The sequence below is a fragment of the Oryctolagus cuniculus genome, chromosome 11 (assembly GCF_051225735.1).
Source record: "Oryctolagus cuniculus isolate XC-2025 breed Fujian yellow rabbit chromosome 11, ASM5122573v1, whole genome shotgun sequence".
NCBI classification, from domain to species: Eukaryota; Metazoa; Chordata; class Mammalia; order Lagomorpha; family Leporidae; genus Oryctolagus; species Oryctolagus cuniculus.
This window is the reverse complement of record NC_142877.1, coordinates 15440095-15461181: the sequence shown is the minus strand read 5'-3', so window position 1 is coordinate 15461181 and position 21087 is coordinate 15440095. Positions and strand designations below refer to the sequence as shown.

Genomic DNA, 21087 nt, shown 5'->3' with positions numbered 1-21087 from the left:
GCGCAGACTCCCTGCTGCTCAGGTGTCTTGCTTCGGTTTGCCTCTACCCCAGCAGCTGCCCTTTCCTTCCTGTTGCGCCACGTGGAAGCTCTCCTGTTCATTCCCGGCAGCTCGCCTCCCGGCCTCTCCTCTGTTCAGAGCATCTGTCAGCCAGCTCTATGCAGCGGTCAACACGTAATCCCAGTGACAGGTCTGGAGATACAGGGAGCCTCCATGCAAAGCCTCACCACATCACAGGTCCAGGCGCCTTGGGCCATGGACTCCACCGTAGGGACTGTTACTCCCCCACCCTACTCCAGCCCCAGAGACCGTCCTTGCAGGTTCCAAGGTGACTGGGCGCCCCACCTGCTGTTGTGACAGGGCATGCAGACATCGCAGTCACACTGTGTACATACCTTAGTCCTGCTGCTGGCTGGCACTCTGTCCTGGAAGAAAATGCAGGTCGCACAGATTGTTGTAAAGAGGAAGGGAGGGGTTGGCTTTTGAAGCTCGTGCCTGGGACCTGGCAGATGCCCACTTAACACTGGTCCCCCCTCTGCTCCCTACCACACACGTCAGCACCGCCTTCCCTTCCACCTACCGCCCCACCGCCCCAGGCCGTGCCAGACCAGGCTGTGCCAGGTCGGGGAGACCTGAACTCAGCCTGCCAGGCTCTGGGTGAACGCACAGCCTCCCGCCAATCACTTTCCTTCTGCTACAATTCCAGCCACCCCTGAGAACACCTTGGAAGCCAGACATTCCTGAGTGGCTCAGAGCTTAGGTTACGATTCTGCCCTAGAGGGACCCCCTGATCCAGCCTGTTTCTCCCTCCTTCCCCCTGCCCGTCTCCCGGGAAGGCCTCCTAGAGCACCTACTTCTTCGTTTGCAGTGGGCTCTGGGCTAGCACTGGCCAGCCTGGCCCTGGCCGTGCAGCCCCTGTTCTTGCCCCTAGAGTCCCCCACCCCTGGGCTTCCAGGTGGGCATGAAGCTGGAGGCTGTGGACCGCATGAACCCGTCTCTCGTCTGCGTGGCCAGCGTGACCGACGTGGTGGACAGTCGCTTCCTGGTGCACTTTGACAACTGGGACGATACTTATGACTACTGGTAGTGGGAGGGCCCAGACTTGCCTGAGGGCTGAGGGGATGGCAGGGGTGATTCTGTACACATCTCAGGGACCAGCTGGCCCTGCTCAGTGCAGGCCTGGCATTCAGACCTGGTGCAGGGTGGGAGAGACTTGACTGTGGATCTGGGCTGCAGCATCAGAAACACAGCTCAGTGTTCAATGTTTCATCTCAAAATGTCCTGGCTAAGAGGAGCAAACCCCTGTGTTTCGTTCTTCCCTCGGACGGAATGGTGGCTCTGAGTTTTTAGTTAATGTGACCGTGTCTTTGTCATCAGCTGTCTGTCTCCCTGGCAGTAGCAGGTGGGATGAGGGTGGGCCCTAGGACCAGGCTGTCAGAAGACGGCAGGCGCAGGGCCTTGGAGCTTCTCTTGCGACAGTGACGTATTCTTTGGTTGCAGGTGTGATCCCAGCAGCCCCTACATCCACCCAGTGGGCTGGTGCCAGAAGCAAGGAAAACCCCTCACCCCTCCACAAGGTGACCCTGGAGCCTGAGCAAGTGCCCAGCCCGGCCCCACCTCCCCACCCCTGGCCCCTTCCCAGCGCCTCATTAGTTGGCTGTTTATATTCTGGGGTCTCAGCCTCTTGGTCTGGGAGTCGAGAGCCCTTGGGTTTTAGGGGGATTCTGCACACCCTGGCTCTGTTCATGTTTAGGCGAGCAAGTCAGAGGAGCACCTCAAGGGAGCAGGGAGCCCAAAGCAAGGAAGTGTGTCCTTCCTCCCAGGAGCATCCCACTGGCTCTGGCACCATGCAGGTGCAAGGGAGGCTGGAGCTGGAGGACCAGGGCCACAGCTGATGGCAGCCAGGGTCCCCAGATGCCCTGGGAGTGTTGGGGCGAGGCTGTGCTTGGCTAGCACTAGGACCCGTCCGCCCTGGGAGCTGGTACAAGCAGCTGCAGCTGTGTGTGTGTGTTGGGGGTGGGGGTGGAGATTCTGCTCCAAGGACCCCTTCCTGCTCCTGCCTGGGGACAGAGCTCTCCCCCGTGCACCTGGGAGGCTACACCTTGCTCGCACCCTCTCCTCCAGATTACCCAGACCCTGACAGCTTCTGCTGGGAGAAATACCTGGAGGAAACTGGGACCTCCGCTGTGCCTGCCTGGGCCTTCAAGGTGGTGAGTCTGTGCTCCTGGGCCCCAGGGCTGAGCTCAGCCAGGCAGGGTGGGGCCTCGGCCTCCGCTTTTTGGGGAGGCCACAGTTTCCCCAGGCACAGCACCCGTGCTCCCCGCTCAGCTGGGCTGGGCCTGAGGGCAGCTGTCCCCTCCTGCAGCGACCGCCTCACAGCTTCTTGGTCAACATGAAGCTGGAGGCCGTGGACCGCAGGAACCCAGCCCTGATTCGTGTGGCCAGCGTGGAGGATGTGGAGGACCATCGGATAAAGGTGGCCCCGGGACCCTGGCACTGGGGGAGTGGACAGGCCAGGTGGGCAGGGATTCTGTAGACTGGTTAGAGGTCAAGGGCGTGGCGTGACACAGACAAGGTCAAAGATCTTGGACCTCATTCTCACCTTATCCGTGCCTGCCTTTGTGGGCTTGGACAAGTCATTTCCCCTCTCTGAGCCTTTACCTTCTCATCTGTAAAGTGGGCCCAATCATCCTTGTCCCATCCATGGATTGACACAGGAGACGCTGATAGTTTAATGAGTGAAGCCCCTGGCAGTGTGGTGATTGTTACGGCATTGTGGCGTTGGCCCCTTGGATCTTCCACTGATCCAGAATCTTGCCTCTGATGGGCCCCAGGGCTGGTGGGGAGAGGCTGCTAGAGCTGGGGGAGTGGGGGAGGGAAGGTTAGTGGGGGCGGGGGGCCATCCCCACTGAGCTGGGATCCATGAGGAACACCTGACCTCCAAGGGCCTTCCCTCCACAGCTGCACTTTGATGGCTGGAGTCACGGCTATGACTTCTGGATTGATGCCGACCACCCAGATATCCACCCTGCGGGCTGGTGCTCCAAGACAGGACATCCCCTGCAGCCTCCTCTCCGTGTGTAGCCCAAGGGCACTCTGCCCCTGTCCCTGCCACCTGCCACCCCTCTGTCCTGCAGCTTGCCCAGGGGCCTCTGACCCCCACACCCAGGTCTGACACAGGGCTGTGGTGCCCACAACGAGCTCTGGGTTGCCTCAGGGCAGTGCCACACCAAGCAGTGCTGCTGCCTCCCCCGGTGAACTGTGGAGGTGTGGAGGGGCCGGCTCACCAGGGAGCTCGTGCCAAGGAGGTAGTTCTGCACTCAGGGTCCTCCGAGACGCAGCAGAGCTGCACGTGAGCGTGCGCGAGTCTGCTAAGGCAATGCTGGCCCTCCACACAGGCAGGGGTTGAGTGCAGCTCCTTCCACTCAGCCCTGCTCTCACCCAGAAGGTTCTGTATTTCCCTGCTGCCACTGTGTTGATAGCTGATCCTTCTTGGATGTTTGCCGCCGAGCACGGGCAGAGCATACGAAAGGTTACCCAGGTCTCGGGGCCGAAGAGCGGGACAGGAACGGAGCGTAACGTGAACCTGCCTGCTGTGCCCGGACCAGCGCTAAGTTGATCTTTCCCCTAAGGGAGAGGATCTGAGGCTGAGGGCCTGGCTTGCAGGGTCCAGCGAAGTATGTGGGAGCCGAGGCGTCCTACCCTGCCTTGGGGCACCTGTGCAGTAGCAGGCACTTGGGGAGCTCGTTCTGGTGCTGACCTACCCCGCGGAAGCTGCCCACCCCTGCCTTCAGTCCCCTCCCCCCACTGCCCAGGACCCTCTGCTGACTTTTTCCTTCCATCTCCTCCAGGGCCCAGGGAGCCCAGCGCTGCCTCCCCTGCGGACTGCAACCCCGTGAGCTGTAGAAGCTTGCCGCCCCCCAGGACCTCCAAATACAGCTTCCACCACCGGTGAGAGAAGGCCTCCTGCTGGCACGCGCCCGGGCGCTGCTCGGGGAGGGTCTCTGGCACATCTCCGTGCGGTGCACCAGGACTCACCTGCACGTTCTCCAACACGGCCAGGGGTGGCAGGGCCCAGTGGGGCCAAGTGCATCCTACCCACCCCAGGCCCTCTTCTGCCCCAGAAAGTGCCCCACTCCTGGCTGCGATGGCTCGGGCCACGTCACAGGCAAGTTCACAGCTCACCACTGCCTCTCGGGCTGCCCGCTGGCGGAGAGGAACCAGGGCCGGCTGAAAGCGGAGCTGTCTGACTCGGAGGCCTCGGCCCGCAAGAGGAGCCTCTCCGGCTTGTCCCCAAGGAAGAAGCCTCGCCACCACGGCCGGTGAGGAGCCCGGGGAGGCAGGACCAGGGCTCTCTGGCTGTGGGGCTCATGCCCTGCTGGGCCAGGCATGGATCGCCTGCCGCAGACTCACTCCTTCTCTCCGCAGGATCGGACGCCCTCCAAAGTATCGGAAGATTCCACAGGAGGATTTCCAGAGTGAGTCCCGTCTCCCCCTCCCAGGGCCCAGGGCAAGTTCCACGGCTGGTGGGCTGGCACGCCTGGGATGCCCTGAGCACCAGAAGCGGGCAGGGAGCTGTCTGTTCGTTGGAGATGCTCTGGGGGCATAGAGCAGTGGCAGGAGCAGAGCTAGGGGCCTCAAATGACCTTGAGCTCCCACCTTGTGGTCCCGCTGTGCCAGGGCCTTGCTGTGAGTCTCTGGGAAAGACACACAGACCCTTTCTGGGCCACTGGCTCTCCCCACGAGGCAGGATAACACCCCGGGCCCTGCTCTTGGCCGACTCCAGGCTTCCTGGGAAGGAGGCCATCGATGTCACTTTCTAGCTGTGTGACCTTGAACACGCCGCTTACCATCTCTGAGCCACAGTTTCCCAGGTAGAACGTGCCTCTCAAGTGTCACTACCTGACATGATGGTGGTTACTGCTCCACCTGCTCTCGGGTGGACGCTGTGTGGGTGCTCTTCACATGTGGTTGCCAACTCTCGCAAGTGCCCTGTGCTGTATGTGACATATGTGACAGGGAGGCGTGTGAGGCTCCGAGGGTAAAGTCACTGGCTCAAGATCGTTCACTGTGTAAGACACTGAGCTGGGATTGAAACTTGAGTCTGACTTCTGCCACCTGCTGCCGATACACCAGGCGGAAAAGCACCCAACTCAAACCTCGGTTCACTCCTCAATCCTTTGTATTAGTTTACACAGGTTGCTGCCACAAAACGCTATCACCTGGCTGGCTTAAGCGACAGAAATTTATTCCTCACACTCCTGGAGGCTGGGAGCGCAGGGCCAAGGTGTCAGCAGGGCGGTTTCTTTCAAGGCCCCTCTCCTTGGCTTGCAGGTGGCCACCTCCCAGCCGTGGCCCCACCTGGTCTTTTCCCTGTATGTGAGCACCCCACCACCACCATGTCTCATTGTATATCTAGATTTCCTCTTGCAAGGAGCAGCAGTCAGATCGGATTACAGCCCACCCTAATGGCCTTCATTTCACTCAGAGGCCCTTTCTCCAACCACACCAGCATTGTGAGGCGTGGAGTTAGTAGGAATTTTGCCAGGGACACGACGTGTTCTGAGGGGAGGGCAGAGCGAGCCTGTACTGGGTGGTGAGTTTATCTCGCGTCTTCGGCTGCTGGTGCAGGGCCTGCCACCCGGCAGGGACACTGGGCATCTTGTCTCGGTGGCATGGAAGGACATCATTTTAAGGCTAGAAGAGACCTTGGACACTCACCTGGTTCATTGCAGTTTCTGGGTCAGGCCCAGGCCACTCTGGTTCTTCAGGAACTGTTCTCTGATCCAGGTAGCGTGAGTGTGCACATGACACAGTGACGGGAAAACACAGCCCTGAAGTCGGATGGCGTTTTACGGGCTGGGAGACCTTGGGCAGGAGCACCACCTGTCCAAGGGCTGGCAGTGTCAGCACCCGGCTCCTAGTGCTGCGGCTCTCTGCCCGGCGCCCTCTTGCTGCCGTTCCACCCTCTTCTCTTGGTGGAGACAGAATTCCTGCAGCCTCAGGCCTGAGCAAGGATGAAGGGGGCCAGGGCTTCTGAGGCTCTTGTGGGCGTGGGGGTGGGGGGCGGTCCCATTGGTCAGCTCCCATTGCAGGGCCAGCACATGACCACCAGAGGGCACCTGTCTACCGTGTGGTCTTCTGAGCAGTTAAGTCCTGGAGACTAAGACTGGCCCAGAGAGAGGAAGGAAGGAGGAGGCCAAGGCCTCTAGGTACTTCAAGGACAGAGCAGGGGACAGAGTCCGTGTGTCCACCTGCTGGCCTCTGGCAGAAGGCACACTGGCCACTCTGGGTTTTGTCCCCAGGGAGACATCTGCGGATAGGTCTCAGGGTGGGCTCGGACTTTGCTGGTGAACTGCTCCACCCGGAGGCTTCCTGGCCAGCGCAGGACTTGGCTCTGCCTGCCCTGTAGTCTTGGGAGTGTCCACTGTTTGAAGAAACCAGGGCAGCCGTTTCTGACCTGGTGCCAAGTAGGTTGCAGTTAGATAAGATGGCGGAACTGCCCACGAGAGCTCCTGGCCTGTGCTCTGGAGGAGAAAGAAATGGAGGGAGGCGCCCTGCAAACACCATGCTGTCCCCCAGAGCCCACCCAGGTTGCAGGCAGGACCCTGGGCAGGGCGCGGTCGGGAGGCCCAGCCTGTGGCAGGTGGATGAGGTTACTGTGCTGGGTCTCACAGGAGATCCTGGTGCGTCCCGGGGGCTGTGGGGCTGGCTGGCAGTGCAGAGGGAGCAGCCTTGGGTGATACTGCAGTGGGGCAGTTGGGGCCCCGGGCGGGCACTCTGGCTTGGGCCTGGGGGCAGACAGGGCCCAGGGAGGGAGAGTCACAGAGCAAAGTGGTCAGGCAGGCTCCTGATGAAGCCAGAGAGGCTAGGGCTGGTGTGCAGGTGTCGATGCAGACCAAGCTGGTGGGAGTGGCAGGAGAGAGGCACTGGGGCCTGGGACAGCGGCAGCAGCCATGCGGTGGGACAACTGCGATTCTGAATCAGAAGCATTCCAGCTCGGAGACAGCCAGCCGGGGCCCAGAAGGACTTAGGAAGGGAAGGGCAGGCGGAGGACCTCTGACGTCAGGGCTGGGCTTGTTTGGGTTTGGGGGACCGTTTGGATGCAAGGTGTGCAGCAGCCTACAGACAGCAAGCATCCTTGTGGGCCCCCGTGTGACAGCCTCAGAGAGGCGGGGTGAGGGGTCGCCCCAAGTAACTGGCCTGCGAGTCTGCACTGAGGGACCCACTTTACTGGGAGGCGCAGTCAGGAGACACGATGACTCCCCTGGACTCACAGGATCTCGGGAGAGGCCCCAGGGTCCTGTGTGCTCCGCCCACTGAGCAGGCATCCGGGACGGGATGGGTCCTCAGCTCGGGCCTGCCAGCCTCCCTCTGCCTTGCAGCGCTCACTCCCGATGTCGTGCACCAGTCCCTCTTCACGTCGGCCCTGGCGGCCCACCCGGACCGCTCGCTGTCCGTGTGCTGGGAGCAGCACTGCAAGCTCCTGCCTGGGGTGGCGGGCATCTCGGCCTCGACAGTCGCCAAGTGGACCATCGAGGAGGTGAGGAGTGAGAGTCCCTCCCTCATCTGCCTCCTGCCCCTCTTCTCCCCTGGCGGGAAGGCTCGGGAGAACCCCTGGTCTGGGTAATCAGGGACCCAGGACCCCTCCCGACCCGAGCTCCTGCTCATCCCTTTTGTCCGTGGTTCCCTCTGGCTGCCTGGCAGGGGCTGATGGAGACACTGTCCTCTGATAGGCCCAGGCTGTGGGTGGGGGGTGTGGCCTGTGCCCACAGCAATCCCGCAAGGGAGTCAGGCCTCAGCCGTGCGCCTCAGGAGTGAGGAGCCTCACCTCGCCCACACACCAGCTCAGAGACGGGACTGGCGAGCAGAAGCGGCAGTGGCACAGCCCCAAGGGCACTGAGGCCACACGGGCTCAGGCCAGCTGCACGCACACACTCCCAAGCCCCAGCCCCTTGTCAGCCTGCTCCTTTGGTTCCCCAGGTCTTTGGCTTCGTTCAGACCCTGACAGGTTGCGAGGACCAAGCACGCCTCTTCAAAGATGAGGTAAGGTGTGAGTGCGGAGCAGGGGCCGGAGGCAAGGCCACTGTGTCCTCGAGGCGGCAGGAAGCAGGTGCCCTCCTCAGCACTGCTGCGGCCCAACTACTCACAGAGACCCGTGTGTCTGGGGGAAGTCTGGCCCAGCCTGGGGACCCTGTGTGTTCAGCGTCATCTTTAGGAAGGAAAACATACCCTGGAGATAGGACTCGCTTCACTTCTCTGCCCTATCTTCTATTTGCCAGACTTATCTCACCCGTCAACAAATTAAACTGATTTGAATGGCTCAGGCAATTCTGTCTACTGCAAAGATCCTAACACACACTTAAAAGCAGACCTGATTGCTTATGAAGATGAGAAGCAGTGAGTTGTGGATGAAAGAATGCTGGCTTGGGAGCCTGGGTTGGGATCCCAGGTCTGCTGATGCATTCCTTGTCTCTGGGCCTGTGTCTTCCTGACTATAAAAAGTGGTATACTGAGGACTGCCCTGTAGGGCCACTGTCAGCCCTGGAAATGAAGAATGAGACGTTGTATTAGAACATCTAGTGTAGTGACATCGCTAGCATGTTTGTGTGTGTATATGCAATAGCAATATTATTGAGTAACATGTAAATCATATTCCTATACCAGAATGCCTGATACAGTGAAGGTAATAAATGGTAATTCTGACTTTTAAAGAGATTTATTTATTTATTTGAAAGTCAGAGTTACAGAGACAGAGAGAGAGATCTTCCAACTGCTAGTTCACTCCCCAGATGGCTGCAACGGCCAGCGCTGAGCCAGGAGCTGCATCTGGGTCTTTCACGAGGGTGGCAGGGGCCCAAATACTTGGTCCATCTTCCACTGCTTTTCCCAGGCCATTAGCAGGGTGCTAGATAGGAAGTGGAGCAGCCAGGACATGAAGTGGCACCCATATGGGATGCCGGCATTGTAGGTGGTGGCTTTACCCACTAGGCCACAACACTGGCCCCATCTGAATTTTTTTTAAAAGATTTATTTGTGTATTCATTTGAAAGAGTGACTGAGAAAGAGGGCAAGACAGTGAAGGAGGGGCCGGCGCTGTGGCGTAGTGGGTAAAGCCGCTGCCTGCAGTGCCAGCATCCCATATGGGCGCCAGTTCGAGTCCTGGCTACCCCACTTCTGATCCAGCTCTCTGCTATGGCCTGGAAAAGCAGTAGAAGATGGCCCAAGTCCTTGGGTCCCTGCACCCGTGTGGGAGACCTGGAAGAAACTCCTGACTCTTGGTTTCAGATTGGTGCAGCTCCAGCTGTTGTGGCCAATTAGGGAGTGAACCAGCAGATGGAAGACCTCTCTCTCCCTCTCTGCCTCTCCTCTCTCTGTGTAACTCTGACTTTCAAATAAATAAATAAATAAATCCATTTTTTAAAAAAAAGGACAGTGAAGGAGAGAGAAATCTTCCATCCTCTGGTTTATCCCTCAGATGGCTGCCACAGTCAGGGCTGGGCCAGGGTGAAGCCAGGAGCCTGGAACTCTGGGTCTCCCATGTGGATGGCAGGGGCCCAAGCACTTGAGCCATCTTCTGCTGCCTTCCCAGGTGCATTAGCAAGAAGCTGAACTGTAGGTGGGTCAGTTGGGACTTGAACCTGCACTCCAATAGGAGATGATGGCTTTGCAAGCAGCAACTTCACCTGCTGCACCACAACACTGGCCCCTAGTTCTGGCTTCCAGTGCTCAGGTTTCCTTAAATAAAGAACTTCATGACTCTACAGAGTATGAAACAGTAAGGGACCTTTGATTTTGTATAGGGCTTCCTTCCAAACAATACGGATACCCTCCTTTGCAGCTCCTTCAGCCAGGGAAGCGTGGTCTCAGCAGCCCATCGCTGCCCACTCCAGGTCAGGTGGTCCTAACAAGGCCCCCATTTAACTAGCTTGTCAACCGCGGCAGGTGCTTACAAGTGAGGGAACTGGGCATCTTGGGCAAGGGCCTTCGCCTCTCTGCCTCAGCGTCCTCGTGTGTGAAATGGGGGTGACACTGGTATCGCTTCCTAAGGTTGTCGTGAAGGTTAAATGCATTAATGAGTGATGAGTGCTTGCTTAATTAAACAAGTGTGCAGCACCTAAGAAGCAACACGGAATGTCTTCTGTGCCTGATTCCCGAGGACCAGACATAGGAGCAAGGTTCTTCTCAAAACCAGCAGCCCTGGCCCTGCACAGCCTCCGCTGCCCCAGCTCTCTGGTCTGACTTCCTCTCTCACACCTGGCATCTTCCTTCCCTGACAGTACCCACCAGCCTGTCCCCAGAGCTAGCCATTAGCAACATTTTCTGTATTTGCTTCGCCTATTTTTGGTTGAAGTTTTGTTTTTATTTTATTCATTTGTTTGAGAGGTATAGTTACAGACAGAGAGAGGGAAAGACAGAGAGAAAGGTTTTCCATCCACTGGTTCACTCCCCAAATAGCCGCAATGGCCGGAGCTGGGCCCATCCGAAACCAGGAGCCAGGAGCTTCTTCCAGGTCTCCCACATGGGTGCAGAGACCCAAGGACTTGGGTCACCTTCCACTGCTTTCCCAGGCCATTAACAGGGAGCTGGCTCAGAATAGGAGCAGCTGGGGCATGAACTGGCGCCCATATGAGATACTGGTGCTGCAGGCGGAGGCTTAGCCTACTATGCCACAGTGCAGCCCAAAAATTATTTTATTATTTTATTAAAATATCGTAACTAGTGGTTCACAGGAACCTAACCATTTTTGAAGATTTATTTTTGTTTATTTGAAAGGCAGAGTTAGAGAGAGAGAGAGAGAGAGAGATCTTCCATCTACTGGCTCAAAAAACCATAATGGCCGGGGCAGGGACAGGCTGAAACCAGGAGCCTGGGACTCCAGCTGGGTCTCCCATGTGGAAAGCTGGGGCCTAAGGACTTGGGCAATCTTCCACTGCTTCTCTAGGAACACTAGCAGGGAGCTGAGTTGGAAGTGGAGCAGCCGGGACTCGAACTGGTGCTCATATGGGATGCAGCTGTCGTGGGAGGTGGCTTAACCCACTGTGCCACGACACCAACCCCTATATGAAGTCATTTTAAGGAAATTATAGACATCATGATGTTTTACCTTGAACACTTTCATTTGCGTGTCTTAAAGCTAAGGGCTTTCTGGCCAGGTATTTACCCTAGCAGTTAATGTGCCCCTGTCCCACGTCCAAGTACTGGGATGCGATGACTGCCTATAGCTCCCGACTTCAGCTCTTTGCTAATGCACACCCTGGGAGGTGGCAGTGACAGCTCAGGGGGTTAGATTCCTGTCACATGCATGGGAGACCTGGATTAAGTTCCCAGCTCTTGGCTTTAGTCCCCAGCCCAGTCCCACCCATCTTGGGCTTTGGGGGAGTGAACTAGCAGATGGGACCTTTCTCTCTAAGTCTATTTGTCTGTCTCTCTGTGTGTCTCTCTTCCTGTGCATCACAAATAAATAAATAAACATTTTCAGAAGCCACTAAGGATTTTCCCTATGTAAGCCCAACACTGTTGCCCCTCTCCAAGATGGACATGAACTCTGTTGTATGACCGCGTCCACTAACCAAGTCTGTATGCCGACATCTCCATTTCTCCATTGCCTCTGAAGAGTTGTTGGCAGTTTTTGAGGCAGGATCCAAACTGGGCCTGCATGATTGCTGTCCATTTTTTCATCTCTTAAATATCCTCTCTTTGGGAACAGCCCGTCTCATTTCTTTTTCACAATCTTTTTTTTTTTGCTTTTAAGATTTTTTTTTTTTTTTTTTTTTTTTGAAAGGCAGAGAGAGAGAGAGAGAGAAAGAGAAGTCTTCCATCTGCTGGTTCACTCTCCAGATGGCCGCAAAGGCCGGAGCTGCTCTGATCCAAAGCCAGGAGCCAGCAGTTTCCTCCGGGTCTCCCACGCAGGTGCAGGAACCCAAGCACTTGGGCCATCTTCTACTGCTTTCCCAGACACGTTACCAGGGAAGTGGATTGGAAGTGGAGTAGCGAGGACTCTCCCCGGCACCCATATGGGATGCTAGTACTGCAGGTGGCAGCTTAACCTGCTACGCCACAGTGCCAGCCCTCACTATATTTTAACAAGTCTTGTGAAACGTATTCTTCTGGGTTTTGTCCGTGGCTTCCTTGTGCTGACACTTAACTTACTCTTGTACCTTCTGCAATTCCCCAAATCCAGAAAAGCTTCGTCCAAAGGCTTGGTTAGTGTTGGGTTAGCTTGCTCTATCTACCTTTGTGTACCGTGCACCTAGCACTGCATCACTCTGGGACGCACGCAGGGTCCACCTGTCTCACTGTTAGCAACAGTGAGGTTGACCTGAGGGTCCACGTGGCAGCAACTACAGCAGGTTTGGGGTTCGGGGTTTTTTGTGTGATCGTTTTTTGGTTGGTTTCTGGCATTTCAAAGACTTGAATCACATGCCAGCGATCCATCCGGAGGTTGTTCAGGAACCGTCTGCAACAGGACGTGGGCAAGGCTGGCTTCCTGGAAGTGCGACCCTGCAGTCTGCCAGGGGCCAGATGGGGCCAAGCCCGCCCGGCCCCCTGCTCGGATCTCTCGCTCTCCTGAAATCCTGCATGATGTTTACATAAGGGCTCTGTGCCTACATTTGGTGCTGAGCCCACTGCGGCAGGTTTTTGAAGCCTCTGTCCGTAAGCACTTGACAGACTGAAAATGCAAATACTGACGCTCAGGCTGGTCAGCGCAGTGGGGAGAGAGAGAGAGGGGAAGGCTGCGTGCCGTGACGTGGGGAGACCAGTGGCTGCTGCTTTCCTTCTCCGTCCCCATGGCTGTCTCCTTTTTTCCTTTCTCTTCCCTTCTCTTTTCTCCTTTTCCTTCCTCCTCCCTCTCTCGTCCTCCCCCACATCCTCCCGTTCCATTGCACCCCCAATGCGCATCGCCGCCTTCCCTCCCCCGGCCCCCCACGGCCCTCTCCACCCTCTCCGATTTCCCCTCCCCTCCCCCAACCCCTCAGATGATTGACGGCGAGGCCTTCCTTTTGCTGACACAGGCGGACATTGTGAAGATCATGAGCGTCAAGCTGGGCCCAGCCTTGAAGATCTATAACGCCATTCTCATGTTCAAAAACGCCGACGACTCCTTAAAGTGACTGTCAGGCCCGGGGCCTTTGCTGGGCCTCCCGCGCCGGCTGATGCTTCTTTCCCAGCCTCAGTTCCTCATGTCCCGTTCTGTCCCTGTGCTCTGGGTCTGACAGGGGCTGGTCCTTCCTGGACAGCGGGTGGAGCAGAGGGGCCCTGAGAAGGTGGAGTCCTGGGGCTCGCTTGCCACCACGCATGTCAGGGAGGTGTCCCTGGGCTGGGGGCATTACCGACGGGGCAGGCTGAAGGGGCCCTGGTCCAGGCAGCCCCACGCCAAAGGTCTTTTTCTGAGCAGTGCACAGGAGTGGCGGGACTGGAGGTCTTTAGTCTGCTGTCCTTTCCCCTTGTTGGCTCCGCCACGACCACCCCCTTCTGTCTGCTGGCTTTGCTGCCCTCCTTTTGTGGCCTGGTTTCCTGGTGGCGCCCCCCAGCCAAGGCCCAGGCAAGCCCCTGGCTCTTCCCCTTAGATGTGTGGGCCTCAGAAACTTGTCCTGGGATCCACTGGGAACCTCCGGCCACCTTCCACCCTTTAGCTCAGAAGTGGGGGACCCTGCGCCTGGACACCTGCTAGAACATGCCCCATCCTGGCCCACTTGGCATCGTGGTGTCCTACGTCAAGTCCTAGTTCCGGCTGGGGGAAGGTGACGAGAGCCCGTGTGCAGCTGGCAGAAGTCTCCACTGCATTCTGCACACACCCGTCCTGTGTTGGGCCTGGGCGGGAGGAAGCCCGGCCTGGCAGGTAGCCCTGGCAGGAGGCCAGCCCGAGGGCCTGCCAGACCATCTCAAGTCTTTGGCCAGTGGGGCAGCTCCAGCAGGCTGGGACACCCCAAGCTGGGCACAGCATCCTCTGTGTGGCTGTAGATCTCAGCTAAGGTATTGCCCGGAGCGCGAGGGCCCCACGCCCGCCTGCCAGGCCTCTCTGTCTTGAGAATGTAGCACTGTGTCACGTGACGTCGCCTCCCGTCTGTCCCTTAGATGTTTGTTTAACGCTTACAGTGTTAGAACAGCCAGATTGGGAAGGTGGACTCCTCCCTTCAAGTATTCCAGGTCCTTTAAGCCCTTCTCCGCACTGCCACCTGGAGCCCGACTAGGGCTCTGGGACTTCCTCGCCCTGTCAGGTGGGTGCCCAGCCTCCTCCAAGCCACTGCCAAACCTGCGTGCTAGGACGGGCCAGAGTGCCCAGCAGGAGCCAGGGAGGCGAGGGACCAAGGCCACGCCTCCCCGCCCCCAGGTGCTGAGATGAACCTGCAGGGTGTGGGGTCAGGGGCCTTCCCAAGCCCCTTCTCTCAGTCATGTGTGTGCATGTGTGTGTGTGTGTGCACGTATGTGTAGGGCACTCTTAGCAGTGTTTGAAAGGGTGCTCAGCGTTGGGAAAACGTCAAGGGCTATTGTTGTTCAAGTACAAAGCTTTATTTTTTCCTTAGAAGAGGGATGCCCAAAGCTCTGCTGCTTTCCTGCCACAGCCCCTGGCAGGGGCCCCTGTCTCCCAAGGGGGAGGACAGCCATGCAGCCCCCTGCAGACCTCTGTGGGGCTTTCAGACCTGAGAGGCATCTCTGAGCACAACTTTCCTGGGAGGGCACAGGGCAAGGCCAGCTGTGAGGTGAGGGTCGGGTTTATAGAGGCCATGTGGTGCCCAGTGGCCCAGGGCAGGAGGAGCAAGTCCAAGCCTCTCTTTCATCTTGTCACCTGGGTTAGAACAAAACTCATCAACTGCTCATCCTGCGACGCTTGCCAGCTTGTGAGGTGCTCACAGCTGGTGCTGGGGGCCTCCTGGCCCCTAAGGACAGAGGCCACGGCAGCTTTGCTGTGCAGCTGCACCAGGCGTGCCAGCTACCTAGTACTTGCCTTCTGAAAGGCCAGCTGAGCCAAGGACCATGGAGAAAAAGTCTCAGGCTGTGGGGCCTCAACGCTTTCTGCACTGACATTGAATTCTTTGGGAAGAGAACAACTCATCAGATGTGGCAAGAAGTCTGGCCTCTTCACCCCATTCTGTCCCCAGCAGAGATCATCAGCCCTTGACCTGGGAATGCAGTGAGGGAGGGAGTTGGCCGTGGCCGCCCCCGCTGCCCTGTGCCCGGCTCTCTAGCAGTGGGTGCCACTTACCCTTTGACTCCTGCAGGCACACCCAGCCCCGCCCAGCCCTGGCCTGGGGCGGGGAGGACGGTCCCAGAGTCTGCGAACGAAGCCTTTTTGCACTTTTGATTCACATGCACTGTGGTGGGATTGCATTTCTGTACTTGCCTCTGCACATGTGGGTGTGCACGTGCGTGCGAGTTCTCTCAGAGAATCCACTGGTGTAAGCTGAAGCGCCTCCGACTCCGGGGTGAGAACAGGTTGCAGATGAGATGTGTGATGTGTCCTGTACTGAAACGTGGTGAATAAACGTGAGCCTCTGGGTGAGACGCAGCAGAGTCTGGTTCATTCCTCCGGAAACACCCAGAAAACGCAAAAGGAGCATGTCGTGAAGAGGCCGACGGGTTCTCCTGGCTGTACATTAGTCTGTGAGCAGGCAGGGAAGCGGCAGAAACACCAGCTGTGATCACCGTACCCTCTCCCTCGTCAGTATCTTTCATAGCTCTGCCTGCGGCTCCTCCAGACCGGGCCGAGAGAACGCACACCACGCAGCCAGCCACCTGGGAGTCCGTTGCCTCGACCCTGCCCTGGGAGCTTGCTTGCTTGACCCAGCACAGTGGTGCCACAGTAGCTTTGTCTCTGACTTTAGCATGAACAAGTGCCTAAGGGCTACCCAAGGAAGCCACTGGGGTTTGGGAAGGCTTAGCTCCAACTTCCCTTTCTGCAGTCCTGAAACCTCCTGTGCTGTTACCTTCTCCAGTGTCTGAATAGATGTCCATCGGCATCACGGAGAAACTGAACATCCACTCCTGCCTGCCACTACATCTGCTCGTGTCCCCCTCCCACACCCATCCTTCTCCCTCTCCTGTTCAGTGGGAGAGTTGATGCTTCCACTTGTCCAGAGCAAATCCTCCACCAACCAATGGTTGCAATAGGAGGAAAAGAAGCATTGAGAGACAACAAAGAGTTTTTGGAAGCTTAAAATGTGATCGCTGAGATTTAAAAAATCAACACAGGTTTGAAAGTTGATGACTTTACCCAGAAAGTAGAATAAACATAGATGGAAATAGAATGAAAGGAAGAAGTTAGAGAAGCTAAGAGGAATTCCAATGGGCAAGAAAAGAGGACATAAGTTTGATTAATCACAGACTTAAGGGGCAGGCTTTTGGCCTGCTGGTTAAAATGCCTGCGACGTGTCCCATATTGGAGCGCCTGGGTTCAATGCCCACCTCCGGCGCCTGGCCCTAGCTTCCTGCTGTTGCAGAGCCTGGGAGGCAGCAATGATGGATGGCTCAGGTGCTTGGGTTCAACAGAAAATGAACCGAGGTAAAACAACTTATCAACATAGTACAGGGGTGGAGGGGAGCAAGGTTATCTCAGTTGCCACAGAAAAGGCATTTGACAAAATCCATTTTCATGATTTAAAAAAAAAACACTCAGAAAACTATGAGGAGAAGGGAACCATGCTGTGAAAGGCTGAGTGCTTTCTCCCAAATATCAAGAATAAGACAGAGGTGCTTTTAAAAAAATATTTATTTGAGAGGCAGAATTACAGAGACAGAGGGAGAGACAGAGATCTTCCGTCTGTGGACTAATTCCCCAAAAGGCTGCAATGGCCACAGCTGGACAGGGCCAAAGTTAGGAGCCAGAAGCTTCTTCTAGGTCTCCCACATGGGTGTAGGGACCCAGACACATCAACCAGGAGCTGGATTGCAAGAGGAGCAGCTGGGACTTGAACCGTTGCCCATATGGGGTGCCAGCATCACAGGTGGGGGCTTAACCTACTGCACCACAAGGCCAGTCCTGACCAATGATGCTTCCTTTCACTTCTGCTATTGAGTCTTGTACTGCAAATTCTAGACAGGGCAATTCAATAAGAAAAGAAATAAAAGGCATCCAAACTGATAAGGAAGAAGGAAACTTACTCACAGATTACATGATATTCTATCTGGAAAATCCCAAAGAAACTACAAGAAAGTTGCTGGAACTAATAAATTCAGTCAAGTTAAAGATTATATATCAACACATAAAAATCAGTTGTGTTTCTATATACCAGCAGCGACCACTCAAAAAAGGAAAAAAAAAAAAAAGAAGAAGAAGCAATTGCATTTACAGGATTATCTAAAAGAATAAAATACCTAGAAATAAATTTAAAGGAGATGGGCCGGAGCCACAGCTCACTAGGCTAATCCTCCGCCTGTGGCGCCGGCACCCTGGGTTCTAGTCCCGGTTCGGGTGCAGGATTCTGTCCCGGTTGCTCCTCTTCCAGTTCAGCTCTCTGCTGTGGCCCAGGAGGGCAGTGGAGGATGGCCCAAGTGCTTGGGCCCTGCACCCACATGGGAGACCAGGAGGAAGCACCTGGCTCCTGGCTTTGGATCGGCACAGCGCGGAGGCTGTAGCGGCCATTTGGGGGGTGAACCAATGGAAGGAAGACCTTTCTCTCTGTCTCTCTCTCACTGTCTAACTCTGCCTGTCAAAAAAAAATGCAAATGAGACGAAAGACTTGTATGCTGAAAGCAATTAAAGACTTAACTAAATGGAAGGACATTTGTGTTTTCAAAGTGGGAAGACTTACTATTATTCAGGTGTCAATATTACCAGTGTGATCTACAGATCTAATGCAATCCATGTCAAAAACTCAAGCTGCCATTGCAGAGCTGGATTGATCCTCAAGTTCGTAGGGAATTATGAGGTGCTCCAAACAGCCAAAACAATCTTGACAAAGAAAAGAGTTGGAGAGCTCAATTCTCAGTTTCAAAACTTACTACAAAACTACAGTAATCAAAACCACATGGTATGTATTGGCATACTGCAGACATAGGCCAATGGAATAGAATGGAAAGTCCAGAAATGAACCCATATATCTATGGCCAACTGATTTTTTATGAGTGTCGAGTCCTTTCAGTAGGGAAAGAATAGTCTCTTAAACAAATGGAGCTGGAACGATTGGATTTCCAAGTTGTTGGATGATAACTTCACCTAATACAGAAAAATTAACTCACAGTGAGTCAGTTCACTAAATATGAGAAAACCCTTAGAAGGAAGCATGAAGATAAATATCCATGATTGCCAGTAGATTCTTAGATGTGACACCACAAACACAAGCAACAAAAGAGAAAGATAAATTGACCGTCATCAAAATGATATATAAACTTTTGTGCTTCAAAAGACATTATCAAAAGAGTAAAAAATCCCACAGGATGGGAGAAAATGCTTGCCATCATATCCAATAACTTCTTGGCCTTTTGGCTAAGATCAAGTGTAATTATATCCAACAAGGATTTAATATCCAGAACATAAAGAACTCCTAAAATTAACACAACTCAATGAAAAAATGAGCCAAGGTCTTTAATTTACATTCCTCTAAACAAGATATATGAGTACAAATGGCCAAAAAGCTCATTAGACATTAGGGAAATGCAAATGAAAACCACAGTGAGATAGCACTTCACATCTTAGGGTGGCTATAATCAAAACGAAGAAAAGGGGCCGGCGCCGTAGCTCACTTGCTTAATCCTCTGCCTGCAGCGCCGGCATCCCATACGGGCGCTGGCTTCTAGTCCCAGTTGCTCCTCTTCTAGTCCAGCTCTCTGCTGTAGCCCGGGAGTGCAGTGGAGGATGGCCCAAGTACTTGGGCCCTGCACCCCATGGGAGACCAGGATAAGTACCTGGCTCCTGCCATTGCATCAGCGCGGTGCGCCGGCCACAGCGCACCGGCCGCGGCGGCCATTGGAGGGTGAACCAACGGCAAAGGAAGACCTTTCTCTGTCTCTCTCTCTCACTGTCCACTCTGCCTGTAAAAAAAAAAAAAAAAGAAGAAGAAGAAGAAAATAAAATGCTGCCCAGATGAGGATGAGGAAAAATGGGGGCTCCTTATAGTGCTGATGAAGAAGTAAAAGAGTACAGCTGTTTTGGAAAGCGTTTTCCCCCCTCAAAAGCCTAAGCATAGAACTATATGACATTGCAATTCCACTTCTCGGTGGAAATTCACTTCAGGAAATCTACCTGAAAGAGTTGAATACAGATTCTTGTACACCTGTGTTCATTGCGGCACTGTTTACAATGGCCAAAAGGTGGAAGTAACCCAGGTGGCCATCAGGAGATGGATAGACAAACAATGGAATGTTACTCAGCCACACGAAGGAATACAGTTCTGAAACCTGCATCCATATGGATGAACTTTGAAAGCATTGTGTTAAGTGAAACCGGCCAGACACAAAAGGACAAATACTATATGATTCCACATGTATGGGAGATCTAGAATTGACAGATTCATAGACTGACAGTAGATGAGAGACTACCAAGCACAAAGGTAAGAGGAAATGTGGAGTTACTGCTTAATAGCTTCAGAGTTTCACTTTAGGGTGTTTAACGCGTTTGAGAAATAGAGAGTGGATTTGGAGAGACTTAGAAATAGTGGTGATGGTTGTGCAATATCATGAAGGTACTTGGATACCACTAAACTATACACTGAAATGGTCACAGTGGAAAAATTCATATTTGCATACATTTCCTGCAATAAACCACTGCTGGTGGCCATGTCTGTTGACTGAGCTTTTTACAGTAGTTTGGTAGATGGGTCAAGATTAACCCCAGAACTCCCACTTCACGGAGTTTACCAGACAGAAATACGACCTCAAGGCCACAGGACATGAATGCCAAGTTTTCTGAGGCTTTGCTACAAGTGTGAGACCAGTGAAAGCCTTCATATCTCATTAGCAAAGGAGCAGGACAAGGGTGGTGACGTGAATCCCACACTGCACTGAGAGGCAGCTGTCAAAAGGCTGAATCTCTGTGTAGTCTCTCACGCATGTGAGGGGGAAAGAAATGAATAGCTGAACAATATATGTAGAATAGGCCAGAATTCTTTTCTGGGGAAAAAGAATGGTAAACGGATACATAGGTTAGGTTAGCATGTGGACAGAAGTCTGGAAATATTGCCATCCTCGGTGAACAGCAACTACCTCTGGAAGTGAAGTTGAAGTTTGAGCTGGAAGGGAAACTTTTGCTCTGGATCTTATGGTCTTCTGTTGTTGGAATGCTTATGCAGTCGTGCCATTATGTGGATTTGTAACAAAAAAAAAGAACCAGAGCTCAGCTCTGGGAGTGCAGAAAGGGAGCTTGGTGGGGCAGCTTGGCTCAGGGAAGGGGCGGGGCCTCAGGTGCTGCCCTGATTTGCTCTGTGCACCTGGGCTGGCGCCTCCCCTTGCTGGGCGGAGGCCAGACCTGTGCTGATGTGTGTGTTGCTGGAGGCAGGGGGCGTGACCACACAGGGCCCCTCCAGAGCACATCAGAGCGATCGGTCTGTATGGCACTAGCTGATGGGAAAGTTGTTGACATTTTCATAAAGGAGAAAAGGAGGAAGCATTGTGAAAGGCAGACTCCGAGACGCCTACTGAGGAGGGGTTACTGGGAAGGGCTTTTCTCACGTGTCCAGCGGGCTAGCCCTTGCCCCTGCCCTGAGTTAGAACCCTCGACCCTGGGCGGCCTTGGGTCAGCCATGAGAAAACGTCCCGTGCAAGCTGGGAGGAGCTGAGCTCTGGTCCCTGAACCTCAGCTTTGCAAAGGGCAGAACTGGGCATGGGTCCCAACTCACCTGTGACTCACCTCCCAGGAAGGCGCCAGAGCAGGTGAGCTGCGGGTGGCAGGCTCGGCTGAATGTAAGAGAGTGCCAGAGGTGTCCAGCAGTGAGGGTCCCAGCGGGGAATGAGAGTCCCATCCCTGGAAAGGCCAGGCATTGGGGCTAGTAACCCCCATCAGGGAAAGGGTAGAAGGGAGGGTCCTGGGAGACAAGTCTTTCCACTGTCAGTCCTCCAGGTTGGAAGAGAAAGGAAAGCAACTCGGCTGATAGGGTGCCAAAAGGCTCTAGGGGCGAGTCAGCATTGGAGCTGGACCTTGGGCCCTTGGAG

At 54.9% G+C, this 21087-nt stretch overlaps 1 protein-coding gene and 1 long non-coding RNA gene across 10 annotated transcripts in view; one reads left to right on the top strand and one right to left on the bottom strand.

Moving 5' to 3' along the window:
• Nucleotides 1–18212, top strand: part of L3MBTL1 (L3MBTL histone methyl-lysine binding protein 1) — a 38817-nt gene extending 20605 nt beyond the window's left edge. For 5 of the 9 annotated variants that reach the window (XM_089307987.1, XM_089307985.1, XM_089307988.1 and 2 more), the window contains 11 exons: nt 932–1083; nt 1501–1577; nt 2125–2210; nt 2366–2476; nt 2962–3076; nt 3852–3951; nt 4125–4322; nt 4429–4478; nt 7386–7543; nt 7984–8046; nt 12981–18212. In XM_089307987.1, the coding sequence (XP_089164113.1) occupies nt 932–1083; nt 1501–1577; nt 2125–2210; nt 2366–2476; nt 2962–3076; nt 3852–3951; nt 4125–4322; nt 4429–4478; nt 7386–7543; nt 7984–8046; nt 12981–13115 (1245 nt within the window). In that variant the 3' untranslated portion in view covers nt 13116–18212. Of the gene's footprint in view, nt 1–931; nt 1084–1500; nt 1578–2124; nt 2211–2365; nt 2518–2961; nt 3077–3851; nt 3952–4124; nt 4323–4428; nt 4479–7385; nt 7544–7983; nt 8047–12980 lie in introns of those variants that run through there. The other 4 variants (XM_089307986.1, XR_016216567.1, XR_016216568.1 and 1 more) reach the window with 4 other exon arrangements.
• On the bottom strand, nt 17340–20889 carry LOC149123355 (uncharacterized). The gene is made up of 2 exons (XR_016216571.1): nt 20775–20889; nt 17340–18972 (listed from the first exon to the last, which is right to left on the bottom strand). It is a non-coding gene; the product is annotated as an uncharacterized LOC149123355 (long non-coding RNA).
• Nucleotides 20890–21087: the final 198 nt, after the last annotated feature.